The following is a 12,844-nucleotide window of genomic DNA, read 5'->3' on the forward strand; positions in this document are numbered from 1 at the left end:
CAGTCTACTTGGACATTTCGATTGACAGGTTGTGTGAACTGTCAAATCGGATTCTCTCTGACCCCTCTGTGTCCTCTTCTCTGTTTCTCTCTCAGGACCTCATTGTAGACCAGACCATAGAGAAGGTTTCATTTTGCGCTCCTGATCGGAACTATGACAAGGCCTTCTCCTACATCTGCCGAGACGGTACTACCAGACGGTGGATGTGCCACTGCTTCATGGCTCTCAAAGACTCGGTGAGGGGGCAATAAACCTTCTGTTTGGTCCTCTCTGTCATGCTGTTATTATAGACATATGTGAACTAACTCCTTGACTCGTCAGAGTTACCTGGGTCTGTCTAGGGATTATGGGTAATGGTGTTTGTTTAGGGCTTCTAAAAACAGGATTACTGAAAAACAACATTATATTAAGGCTATGTTCTAAGGTTGTATTTTTAGTTTTTTACATTATTGTGACAGTGGGACTTTGAATTTGGTTTTCTTACAGAAACAGAACAGAACCCAAAAGGTATGGTTTCACTTATATTGCCAAATGAGATTTTCTGTCTCATAGCTTGCATACCTCTTAAAGCTTACCAATTTTCTCAACATGTTAAATTTGTGTGTGGGTTTGTGTGTGGGTTTGTTTCAAAAACAGCCTTAATATTAGTTTTTGCCATCAAACAGAAGATTTAGAGTCCTACGGGCTTGTCTGAACTGATATTATAACTCAGATTTTGGCTTCTTAGTAGACCTCAGTGTTCCTGTGTAAATTAAGCACTAAATGTAAAAGGGAGAGAATAAACTGATTCACTGCAGTAACATATTCGCAATGTCTGATTTTGTAATCTATGTATGTAGTATTTGTTTTGTTGAATGTGAAACTGTACGTCTTAATTAAATATTCTGCTAATAAAGCGTAATCAAATCAAGTGAGGAGTTGATAAGATAATTAATTAGTTGACAATAAAGTACATTTTGTTTATCAACTAATCATTTATCAAGCAAAATCCCAATATTTTTCTAGATAATTATTAATTCTATTAACCAGTTATAATCAGTTATATATATTAACCAGAAATTAATTGATGAATTAATAACAGGCATGTATGATTTGAACACATCAGCCCATTCTGTAGCACCAATGTCATTACATACACATACACAGGCAGGTGAGTTAATGTGATTCCTAACCTCTGGTGTTTCCATTTGACTGACCTTGGTATGAGGAGGCTGTGATTTAAAGACAACTGCAAATAAAACCATTGCCGTCATAATGCATTGTTCTTTCAACCCCATGGTGGTGTCATCATTGTAGATCGTGAGTTGGATTATTAATGTGGACGGAAGAGAGTGCAGCACAGACCTGTGGGATTAGGAGAGGGGATTAGACAGAAGCCTGTGGAGTTATCTGTCCATCTCTGTCTGTCTCTTTTTCCACCACACTTCTAATATCGCTATCTGCTCATCTTAAACTGAACTGTCCCTGTTAGTTGCATTCAGTTCCACGGAGCATGAACTCATGTTGACGTTTGACAACAGACAAGATTTGAGGTTGATAATTGCACCCTAATCCGATCTTCCCTGTGACAGCTGTATGAACTTCATTTGGGTCAAGGTTGTCATGACCAACAATTATATAAACATTAAAAAACATCTGTTTAAAAAAAAAAAATGTAGCTGAAGTGTGCAAGCCCTAATTCTGTTTTACGTTGGTCTAAAAAGGATCAATCCAGATAAAGTGTACATCTGACCTTTAAACTGTTTGTTACATTTCTTGATTTCTGCTCCACCAGGGGGAGAGACTAAGCCATGCAGTTGGCTGTGCCTTTGCTGCCTGTCTGGAGAGGAAGCAGCGCAGGGAGAAGGAGTGCGGTGTGACGGCTTCTTTTGACGCCAGTCGCACCTCATTTGTGCGTGAGGGCTCCTTCCGCATCAACTCTTCCTGCAGCCAGCAGGGCAGCAGCAGTGAGCGAGATGAGAAGCTGCAAGACAAGAAGAAAGGTAGGAGGATGTTTTAAAATGTGCACACATACTCAGATGTGTCTTTGAAGAACTGCTAATACAGTTGGAAAAGTTGGAAAGCCAAGCACATAGCAAGAAGGCACTTATTAGTAGACCACCAATAGTTTAGTAGTAATAGGTGTCCAACAGAAGTGACCAAACACACTTACTCCTACAGATCAACCGTCTGCAGTCCCAACCCTCCCCCCTGGCACTGCCTCCCCACCCGAGGGGGCGGCGTCCCCCATGGAGCGACCAGAACCGGGCGGGCCTCACGCCATCCCTCGCCGCCATGCGCCTATTGAGCAGCTGGTGCGTCAAGGCTCGTTCCGGGGATTCCCGGCCCTCAGCGGGAAGAACTCTCCCTTCAAGAGGCAGCTGTCACTCCGCCTCAACGACCTGCCATCCACATTGCAACGCAAGACCGACTTCCAAGCTAAGAACCCTGGTGAGTTGAGATTGTCTTGAAGTTAGACTGATGAAGGGACCTGCTGACCTTCTGACCCCAGTAACTTCTGTTTACTTAGAGGGTCCTTCTGGGGTTAGGTACTGTATGAAAATGATAGTTGGGGGAGTGGCGGTCAGAAAAGGGGAGTGGTGTATTTTTATTTATTTTTTGCTGATCAACAGGATGCAACATTTTCCTATGTTTGCCATAATTTATCGATTGCTAATTCAACCTGTTACTTGGAATGTATTGTTCCATAAATATGTCAAGGTGCACCATATTAACTTCTTCATGCACTTTTAGATATTATTGCTGAAGCAAATTGTAGCAACTTATCACTGTTACATATTGAAGGGAGTGTGTTGTAGTTTTTTTCTTAGTCTAGGGGAGGGTCAAAAGAAAGGAGGGAGTTGCTTGGAATTACATGGTTCAGCTCGCCTCCACACCCCAATCATTTATATACAGGCTCTGAGAGGAAATGGGTCACATTTTGCATCAGTATTAGTTTTGTTTACATTTGCCCCAAAATGCCAAGTGTTTCCTTAAATTTCATTCCAAGTTTATTTCTAGTGGAAAAACAATTGAACACCATTTAGACCATTATGGGATGACAATTTAAAAATGTACTGTTGGGTTAGGCACCTTTTGCCCGATGTCAGCTGGGATTGGCTCCAGCCCCCCGCGACCCTGTACGCAGGATAAGCGGTTGACAATGGATGGATGGGTGTTGGGTTAGGTGCCTCAATTTCACAGACAGGTTGCCAGACTGACATCATTAAAGCAGTTGAAGAAAGATCATCCCACATCAGTGATGATATCAGCTTGTCGGTGGGAAAAGGCTAATATTAGGTCATGCCATCAATTAACTTCATTAGCGTCGATTTTATTTCTACTGGTGATACATCCACATTTAACTTGGTATCAAAAATGCCTCCTAAGTAACCACACAATTTTTTAAAGAAGGATTTTGCAAACTCAATTCCCCACATTGCTTGTTGGTATTTCAGAGAAGTCAGGGAACATTACTACTGCCTCTACACACAAACAGAAAGCACACATGGGATCTGTGTTCTACTTGCGTCATAGTTGTTTGCAGATTGGAGCATAATTAAGTTTTCCATTTGGCTTCAGTTTGGCATCACTGACCCCTGTCTGAAGAGATCTGAGCAATCATATTACAGAATAAACCTTTGGCTAATCTCAGATGCATTTATAGTTGTGTTTTCAAGCAGACAAGGTGTAATCTTTAGTTTAATCCTGATGCTTGCCTTCAATTGAGTGTAGGACAAGATAAAAAGCAGTTATGTGAAGTGCTGTTATTATTTCTATTAGCGCCAGTGCTGATGACTGGGCCAATGAAAGCCTTTGGCTTTTTACTAAGGACAATTAATAGTAACTGACTAACCCCTCACAGGTTGATGTGTACACATACACAAGAAGGCACACACATAGACACACCCACTCAGTGTGGTGCCACAGGATCAGAGTGCTCAGTAGCAAGGCTGATTATAGTCATTAGGAGAGATGAGAGAGTTGACTGGGGGACTCCTCTGACTGGAATACTAAACCACAACATTGAATTCCCCCTCTCACTGCATTTCTTGTATTTGCCCCTTTCTTTTCCGTCTCTTATTTTACAATGATAGTAAGTGTATATATCCAGTGGTGGTGAATTTGATGCAGTTTGAATTCTGTGTGCACCGTGATCTCTCTCTCTCTCTCTCTCTCTCTCTCTCTCTCTCTCTCTCTCTCTCTCTCTCTCTCTCTCTCTACCGTTCTATCTCATAGACAAGATGCACACACTAAGCGGTAGCAGCCAATTCCACTGCCTCCGTGCTCCCTTGTGACTCTCTGAACAATGTGTGTATTGATCTATGCGGTCAATCAGCTGTCCTGGTTAGCCTTCAGCAAGCCTTCTGCCAGCCCTCAAACCTGCCACTGCACTGAGAGAAATGCACATACACATATAGACACACATGTGAAGGGTGCTTCTGAACTCTGTGGGAAACTGACGCACACCGCAGGGTCGGTCTTTGCAGAACAAAGCACAGAGAAATCTTTAATGGGAGATTGTACACATGCCTCCAGCGCCCTCTGCACCCTCCAATGTAATTCAAGGCCTAAAGCTATACAATGCACTCAGAGAGAGATATACATTTATTAGAAGAGGCAGAGCACAAAGGTTTGAGTTTTGACTCACAATGGGCCCATCTGTGGTAAACATGCATTTACTTCACTTTAATCCCACTCCTCATTCATTCTTCTTCATGTGTGTGTTATTGAACTTTACCACAGTGTCAAAGATGTTATCAAACTCCTCTTTCTCAAGTGTTTTTGACAATTGTACATGTATAGACCCTACATACGGTAGGGTAGTTCACACAGTTCTGCTTGACTTGTAAACATTTTTGTGACTCAGTTTGAACCTTTTTATATTATGTAAGAAGATCCTGATTAGCACAATGCCATGTTTGTCTTGAGAATAGTGTGTTTGAGGCTTTTTAGGTCACTAGCAGCCAGCATCAAAGTCTTCATCTGCTCCAGTTTCTGTGTTTGATGCTAGCTGGGTCTGTTAGAAAGAACAAATGAATAAATATTATTTGTCCCTCTTTTTGTTTGTTTGTGTCTCTACTCACTCCTCATCTTCTCCCATTCTACCTCTTCTTTTCATTATCTTCCTTATGCCTATTGTCTTTCTCCCTGTCCTCCCCTCCTCGCCTCCCGTCTGTGTGTTGCTTTCTTGCTAGTACTAGAGATGGAAATGGGGTTGCCCGGTGAGGGAGACAGTGGTATAAATGCCCTGTGTTGCCAGATCAACAACTCCTTCACCAAGCCATCGGAAGAGCTCTTCTCCAACCCCTCTTTGTCTGCAAATGGCCCTCCAACCTGCACTGTGCCCCCTATACTGCCTCCACCACCTGCACCAATACAGGGTAAGAAAGACTGCATCATTTTTAAATTGTACACCCTCTGAACTGAGGAAATGATTACACTTATTCTAAATCTTTAACTTTATCCCTCTAGCCCCATCTTCCTGGGTGCAGCCAGATCCTCCACTACACTCTCCTCCCCCGGTTTCCGTGGTGATGCAGATGCAGAGTGGACACAGACGCACACCCTCCGAGGCTGAAAGATGGCTGGAGGAGGTCTCCAAGGCTGTCAAGGCTCAACAAACCACGCCCCCAGGCCCCACCATCCCCATCATCCCTGGACCACCCTCCATGTCGAGTCAGCAGATGTCCAGTCAGGCAGCTGCCCCAGTGTCCACTGTCCCTATGTCCCTTGGCACCATCTCTAAACCTCTCATCTCGGGCCCCTCTGCTCTCTCAGGTCAGGCCCCGATGCCCCTCGCACCCATGTCTATATCATCAGTTCCTCTAATACCAGGCCCTCCAGTGTCAGGCCCCCCTATGTCTCTACCTTCTATGTCCATTCCTACAATGTCCGGTCCAAGCATGTCTGGGGCCCCCATGATCCAGCCCTCCCTCCCCGGGCACCCAGGCTCCCTTCCAAGCTCTATGCAGCCCTTCCCCTTGGCTTTTGATGCCACTCCAGCCCCTGTGGGAATGTTCGCCAGCCAGCCTGTCCAACCAGCATTCATGCCCATGCAGACCTATATGCCAGGCCTGGCCAGCAGTATGACCTATCCCAATGCCAGCGTTCCTGTGGTTGGCATCACACCATCACAAATGGTGGCTAATGTCTTCTGCACCGCTACAGGCTCATCCGGTGCAGGTGTAGCCATGGGCTCGGCAGGAGGGGGACACAAAGTGGGGGTACTCGGGACAGTCGGGCAGCCCCATTCTTACCCAGGAGCACCTGGTGCAGTCGGCCACACTGGAGGGTTTTCTACACCGCCATTCTCTTCCACTCCACCACTATCAACAGCCATTAATGGACTGCCACCGCACAGCAGCGGCATGATGGATCTTCAGAATGGGACCTCTAACAGTGGTGGGAATGGAGGCAGCAGTAGCAGCTGGCCGCCAGAGGGCAGCCAGCTAACAGCTCCGGCAGTCAGCGATTCCCAAGACGATGATCGGTTTGAGGCCAAGTGGGCAGCACTGGAGGCCAAACCTGCACCTCAGCAGCCTGGGAATAAGGCACCAGCTGCAGCAGCAAACCCATTTTCCAACAATCTTCAAAAGACCTTTGAGATTGAGCTTTAAGCCAAAGTTGGCCTCTGAAAGCTGTAGCTCTAGCGCTGGAGTTAAAGCCTAAGAAAGCCGGGCGCTAACTCCAGTATCTCTGCTTAGGACAGGAGGCAGGTCCTTAAAGTTAGCCTAGCATCTGACCTGTGGCAGCCTAGCAACTCTCAGCTCTCATAGGAGTCAGTGATCTCAATTGTTTTCTTGCCATTCCCACGAGAGCTTGGGAGGAAAGTTGCAGATTGCTGGGCTGCCATAGGAGGATCAGGTCTCTAGCTCACTAGACTTGATGGACTAAATCCTTTCCACTCCACCCGCTACCCACCTCTCTTCCTTGCTTTCACTTCTCCACTCTGGCTTTACTTTTCCTGCTGCAAGTCCCTGGATGTACTGTATGTGCCCCCTTGAGGACATTGTAGCGGGGGACACAGCTCAGTGGTTTCTTTCTTTAAAAGGGGACTCCACTAAGATGCATTCCAAACCCGTGAGGTGTTTTATTTCTGGTGGAGAATTTAGCGGCTACATCACAAGACATGCAGAGAAGCAGAGAAGCAATTTCTTGACTGATGATCAGACTGATGCTGATCTTAGCCAAGCACAGCAAAAGTTTGGACACCTGAAAGGACTAGCCAATGATGTAAGACCCAACCCTACCCACTCAAAAGGACTTACTGACTAATTGTAGAGATTTATGGCCAAAAGTATTTTATTTATTGTATTTCATTTTTATTTTAACAAGTTATATATATATACTTAAAAATCATTTTTTTAAAGCAGTGTTTCAGGAGTGTATACTTTTTTTATCCCCTATATATTGTTTTTGTTGATGAGAGAAACTACAGGTAACATTTATGATTGGACATCAGTAGACAGACAGAACTGTGGGAAACTGAGTCATGAAACAGGAACCAAATTGCCAGGGCTGATAGTAAAGCAGTGTGTTGTGCGACATGTGAGACAGTAAGTGTATATAGTGGCATGTTTCTTCGACCTGTTAGCCCTCACGTGTATACGTTCCTCTGCCGGTGAGGCCAGATGAGTCAATATGGCTTCACTTTGGCTCTGTAGCCCATTTTTGTTGTTAAAATCTACCTTCAAGGGTTACTGGGACATGAAAAATCACTTCAGGATATCCAGCACACTGACACTCTGGACAATACAGCACAGCAGTCCTTTGGACTCCACCTTCTCCAGACAAACCCAAGGAACTTTAACAACTCAGTGGAAACAAAAAACACTCTACAACACTGTGCAACATTCATAATCTTTTAATATGTTCAAACACAGGGTATAGTCTCATCACGTACAGTATGATTGTGTGTTCACCTATGTACTACTGCCTCAGATGCAGTATTAGTTGATTTTGACAGTGATGATCAGAGGTGAAAAGAGAAGGTGAACTTGAGCAGATAGACCGAGGCGTGGCAAATTAAAGAACTGAGAGAAATAAAGTGTAAATTTCTGATCCAGAATTATTAAGGACATTTGATTGACAGATTAGCAGGAAGAGTAAATATAGAACAGCAGAAGAATAGATTTCTAGAGTAAATAAGGAAGGATGACCGGTATGTGAGAGACTGAAGGAGAGAATGGAGCTATGCCTTTAAAATATGAGACAGAGGAAGTCTGAAGAGAGGAAGATTATATGGAAAAAAAGAGGTAAGAGTGAAAGACAGAGTGTGTGAAAATATTGAGAACAAAGACACATTCATCACGTAGCTGACAACCAGAGCACTGTCTGCCGTTTTTGCATCTTTTTGTCTCAAGGTCAAGCCACTTCCATTTCAGCATCATGTGTCTCAACTCCTTAAACTTTATAAAAACTTTGGATCATATTTAAAAAAAGAAGTTGCTTATTATATAATTACAGTCTCATAAGCAAGATTGTTTCTAAGTATGTGCGACTCCCTATGTAGTTAAAACTTCAATAATGTCAACAAAGCTTTCTGTGTTTTAACTTTCAGTTTCTGGCATAAGTCATAAAAGTTCAGGTCTATTCAAAAAGATGCAACATTGCAAAGAAGTGGTCTTTATAGAGGACATTTCCATGTGATGTGTGGTGAACAGGTGGTTTTTGTATGTTATATAAAAACTGTAATGTGACCAGAGACGCCCATGTTATGTTCCTTGGCAATTGAATTGTATGGATATGGACTGCCACTGATTTGGTTTTCTGCTCATTAACTCCCCGAAGTTTAATTAGTTTACTGAGTATCTTGCTGTGGCAGCGATCCCGTCTGATAGACTGCCTTCTCAGAGAACTTAAATGTATGTGCCACCTGCCTAATTTATACCATCTCGAGTCCTTCCAGGGTTTGGTCCTTTGTTTTTGGACGAATCAATATTTCTTTCCTCTATTTTCCTCTTTTGACAAGACATGACTGATTCACTTATGAAATCAATGCTTTCACTTCTTTGAAAATATATTTTTGCCCTCGACTCTTGTTTGCACGCCCTCCAAATTATAAATGTAGGTTAATTGTGTTCAGCGTTAAAGCAGACTAAATGACCTCATAAACTTGATTGTAAAACCATAGTTTAGTGATGGTAACAAAGCAACCAGTGGAATTTATTTTTAATCTTTATTTACAGAATTTTTGTATTTAAACCTACATATTTGTATTGTAATTACATTGTACAAAAGATAAATAAAGTAATATAATATTACTCCTGCTCATGTTTTCTAGGTGGTGGCTTTTTAGTTTTTCCACAAACACCCAATATTGTTTTTCATATATCTTGTCTTTTCCATCTTTCTCTTTCCATCATTCCTTTTATGACCATTTTACTCTTTCAATTTGTCTCTCTATCCTTTACTCTCACCTTCATTTCTTTCCATTTCTGCCTCCCAGGATCTCAGCTGCTGTTTCTTGTTATTGATCTGACTTTTGTTACTTTTTGTATTTGTTTCCAGCCAGCCGTTGAGTGAATTATTTCCTCTGAAACAATAACAGTTCTACGTTAGCCAGGAGATGGTGAGCTTAGTCTTGCATAAAGACAGGCTAGCCACCTCGAAAAATCACTAATCAACCCTTTATATCTTGTTTGTTTAATGTGGAAAAAAAACCGGAGGTGTAAGAAAGTTGTGTTTTTTTGGGAGAAAGTCAATATGTCCGGCCTAGAAAACGAATAGCACTTAACGTATTGAAACAGCTGACCCTTCATAATCTTATCATATTTGTATGACACCTTCTTCCTCTTCATTCGTCTGTGCCCTGGCTCTCTCCTCTCAGAAAAATCTGCCCCGCCCTCCAGCTCCTGGATGTAACTGCTGTCTAACCATCGTTGTCCTGCAGTTAGCCAGGCTGAGCGGTGCTGTGGCTAAAGCTCAGGTCACTAATGGAACGAGACAAGGGCTCTTTTCTTCTTAAGGGCCGTGAGAAAAGGGGCTGATGCACACACATGCACACTGAGCTCTTGAGTGGTGGTAGCAGTAACTCTCACCCGGCCATTGTCCTCTGATCTGAGGATAGTCAGTGAGTGTGTGTTGCCGAGGAGTAAAAAAGGGTCGATCAGCGGAGCTTGTAAAACTCCACTGGAAAGACTGTTAGTGTTGCATGTTAATGTCATGCACGCATGTAATGCATCATGCTGTTTGAAAGTTAAATCAAAGTCAGTGTTAATGTGGCCAAATTGGATTGTGTTATGTAGGTTCTTTGATTGGATCTGTCTTTGTTGTTTTTTTAATGACTCTTTTTCTCAGTTTCTTTGACACAGTTGTCAATTGTAAGTTTTGAAAACTGAAAAGTGTTTTAGCAAATGTGCTTGAGCAACTGAGAAAAACTGTAACAGTGAGGCTAGCTGTATTACATGTCCATCATCAGTTCATCCACATATTATTATACTTTTAATGTGGCATGGTTGATCTACAAATTCTGGATGACAACATATCATCTTAATTTAACTACCTCTTATAAAATGTGAGCTACGTCTAGTGATATTAATTAAACTAACTATAATAACTAACTCATTGTTATTATAACTAACTATTTTACACACACAAACAAATGAAACACCTTGCTGCTCAATTCAATGCTGTACAACAGTGCCTCCACCTACCTGAGCACTGTGCATCATACAGTATAGTAAAGCTGGTTGCAACAGCCTACATAAGAGATGAGCTGCTTGGTTGCCATGGATACACGGTGAAAGGGTAATTTATAACAGCTCAAAAGTGCCTTAGTCGGCAAAAACTGCCGCCTATGTGTAAAAATTAAAGTGCCAGAAGACATGACAAGATCTGAAAATACAATATCATCCTAATGGATTCTCAAGGCACGTAGTACAAACGTGTGTGTGTTGGAGGCTGTCCCCCATTCTTTATGTATGTTTTGTCTCATTTTATCATCATTCTGAAGAGATCTCTTCAAGCTAATCATACAAGTGTGAGTTTTGTGTGGTGTGACTCATTGCAACTAATAGTAGAAGACAGGCAGCACTCTTGTGTGTGTAGATGGAAAACATAACCACGGGCTATGTTGTTTTACTTCCAATTAATGCTCTCTCCCCCACCCTCTCTCTCGTCACTGCTTTTAGTGGATGTTGCAAAATGAAGGTTGTTGACCCTTTCAACTCTTTGCATCACTGTGGTATATGTGTATGCAATAAAATAGAGATGGAAAGGAAGGAGGAGCTGTGTGTGTGTGTGTGTGTGTGTGTGTGTGTGTGTGTGTGTGTGAGAGAGAGAGCGTAGACTCAGTAATGGTGTTGTGTAGCCTAATGGGCCGTGCCTAGATTGTCAGATCAGCACTGGATAATGCTACATGCACACTCATTTATCCTTCTTATTGCTACTTCATCACACAAAGGTACATACACACACACATACAGTATTTACTCTGCATTGTATACAGTATATACTATACAGTCACCCTGAGATCTGCTGATATTTCCTGACGTATGAGAAATTCTTTCAAGACTTCTTTTACTCAATCACTCTCTCTCTGTCTCATGCAGACACACACACACACACACACATCATGCATACACACACTATCTAATACTACTAATTACATTGGATAAAGTGTTGGCAATGTGACCTTGCAGGTCTTGAAGCTAGGAGGAAGTAATTACATTGATTAATTGCATGTGTTTGCTATTGATTAGTGCAGCAGCTTGCCTATTGTTTAATACACAGCTGGTTCCAACAGCATGACAGGGGCAGTAACGTAAATGTTTTAAGGATGACGAAGTGAAGCAGTGATCCATGTTAATGCTTGTGTAGTGAGCAAACAAGCCATGACACGTGTGTGTGTGTGTGTGTGTAGAAATATGCAAACGTCATGAAATACTGACTTTGGCCCTCAGGGTTTGAAGCAACCTCGAGTGCCATGGCCAAGGCACATACACACCGTCTGCATACAGACACACACAGAATCCTAATAAGTGTGCCCGTCTTTGGCATTTGCACCAACATTTTGGCACCAATGTTGTCTCTTATGACATGTAGACCCATTGCAAAATGATGGATCCCATCAGAGTTGTGGGCAGAAATGGCTCTGGAGTTATTAGGAGACTTTTAGGTATAACACTTGAGATGGTTATATTTAGGTTTAAAGTTGAAATTATCTATTTATCTATTATTACAGATAGTTAGTTAAGGTTTGGTGTGGTTATGGACTGGGAAGGTGAAACTTTGCCAGAACTGCAGTCCAGACGCACGCACTCAGGCACGCGCACACACACGCACACACACACAGTGTCACCCCCTGCCAGCAGCTGTCACTCATCAGCGCTGGGTGCCAGAGAGGGCCAGAGCCAGTCTGCTCTAACTCACCCATTGTTTGCTCTGCTCAAATCATCCAAGCAGTGATGTAAATTGTCTATTTACTATGCCACAGAAACAGAGGGGGCTTTCCTGTATCCTGTGTTATGCCAAATGAGCCTAAAAGGAGACGAAGATGACAAGTCTTGAAAAGCATGTCATAGAGTTAGTCACAAGCTTAATCACCCACTGTTGTCATTCCATGGATGGCACATTGTCAATAATATGAGTAAATCCCAATATTTACGTTATTCTTTTAAATGGCATCTTTATTATTATGCTACAGTTAGCAGGGCTCTGATTACGCTGTAATAATACAACTCTATGCTTAGGTAATCATGTAAAGCTCTTCTAAGTGGTGATGATGCATTATGACTTGTGACATCATCTCTGAAAACCATACATGTATGCAATCATATATAGACCCAGTCACCTCCACTTGCTTTCCATGTGACCCGTGCTAAACCACTGTGGACTACAACAGTACCTTCCTTTCAATTCA

The 12,844-nt window shown here is 42.6% G+C and overlaps 1 protein-coding gene across 3 annotated transcripts in view; it reads left to right on the forward strand.

Annotated features, from left to right (window-relative positions):
- Positions 1 to 9,251, forward strand: part of numbl (NUMB like endocytic adaptor protein) — a 56,156-nt gene extending 46,905 nt beyond the window's left edge. For 2 of the 3 annotated variants that reach the window (XM_038692956.1, XM_038692954.1), the window contains exons 5-9: positions 96 to 236; positions 1,775 to 1,982; positions 2,161 to 2,430; positions 5,178 to 5,363; positions 5,455 to 9,251. In XM_038692956.1, coding sequence (XP_038548884.1) covers positions 96 to 236; positions 1,775 to 1,982; positions 2,161 to 2,430; positions 5,178 to 5,363; positions 5,455 to 6,599 — 1,950 coding nt within the window. In that variant the 3' untranslated portion in view covers positions 6,600 to 9,251. The remainder of the gene's footprint in view (positions 1 to 95; positions 237 to 1,774; positions 1,983 to 2,160; positions 2,431 to 5,177; positions 5,364 to 5,454) is intronic. The other variant, XM_038692955.1, reaches the window with a different exon arrangement.
- Positions 9,252 to 12,844: the final 3,593 nt, after the last annotated feature.

The sequence above is a fragment of the Micropterus salmoides genome, unplaced genomic scaffold, assembly GCF_014851395.1.
Source record: "Micropterus salmoides isolate LMB-PRFRI ecotype aquatic unplaced genomic scaffold, ASM1485139v1 Ms_hic_scaffold_3, whole genome shotgun sequence".
Taxonomy (NCBI): Eukaryota; Metazoa; Chordata; class Actinopteri; order Centrarchiformes; family Centrarchidae; genus Micropterus; species Micropterus salmoides.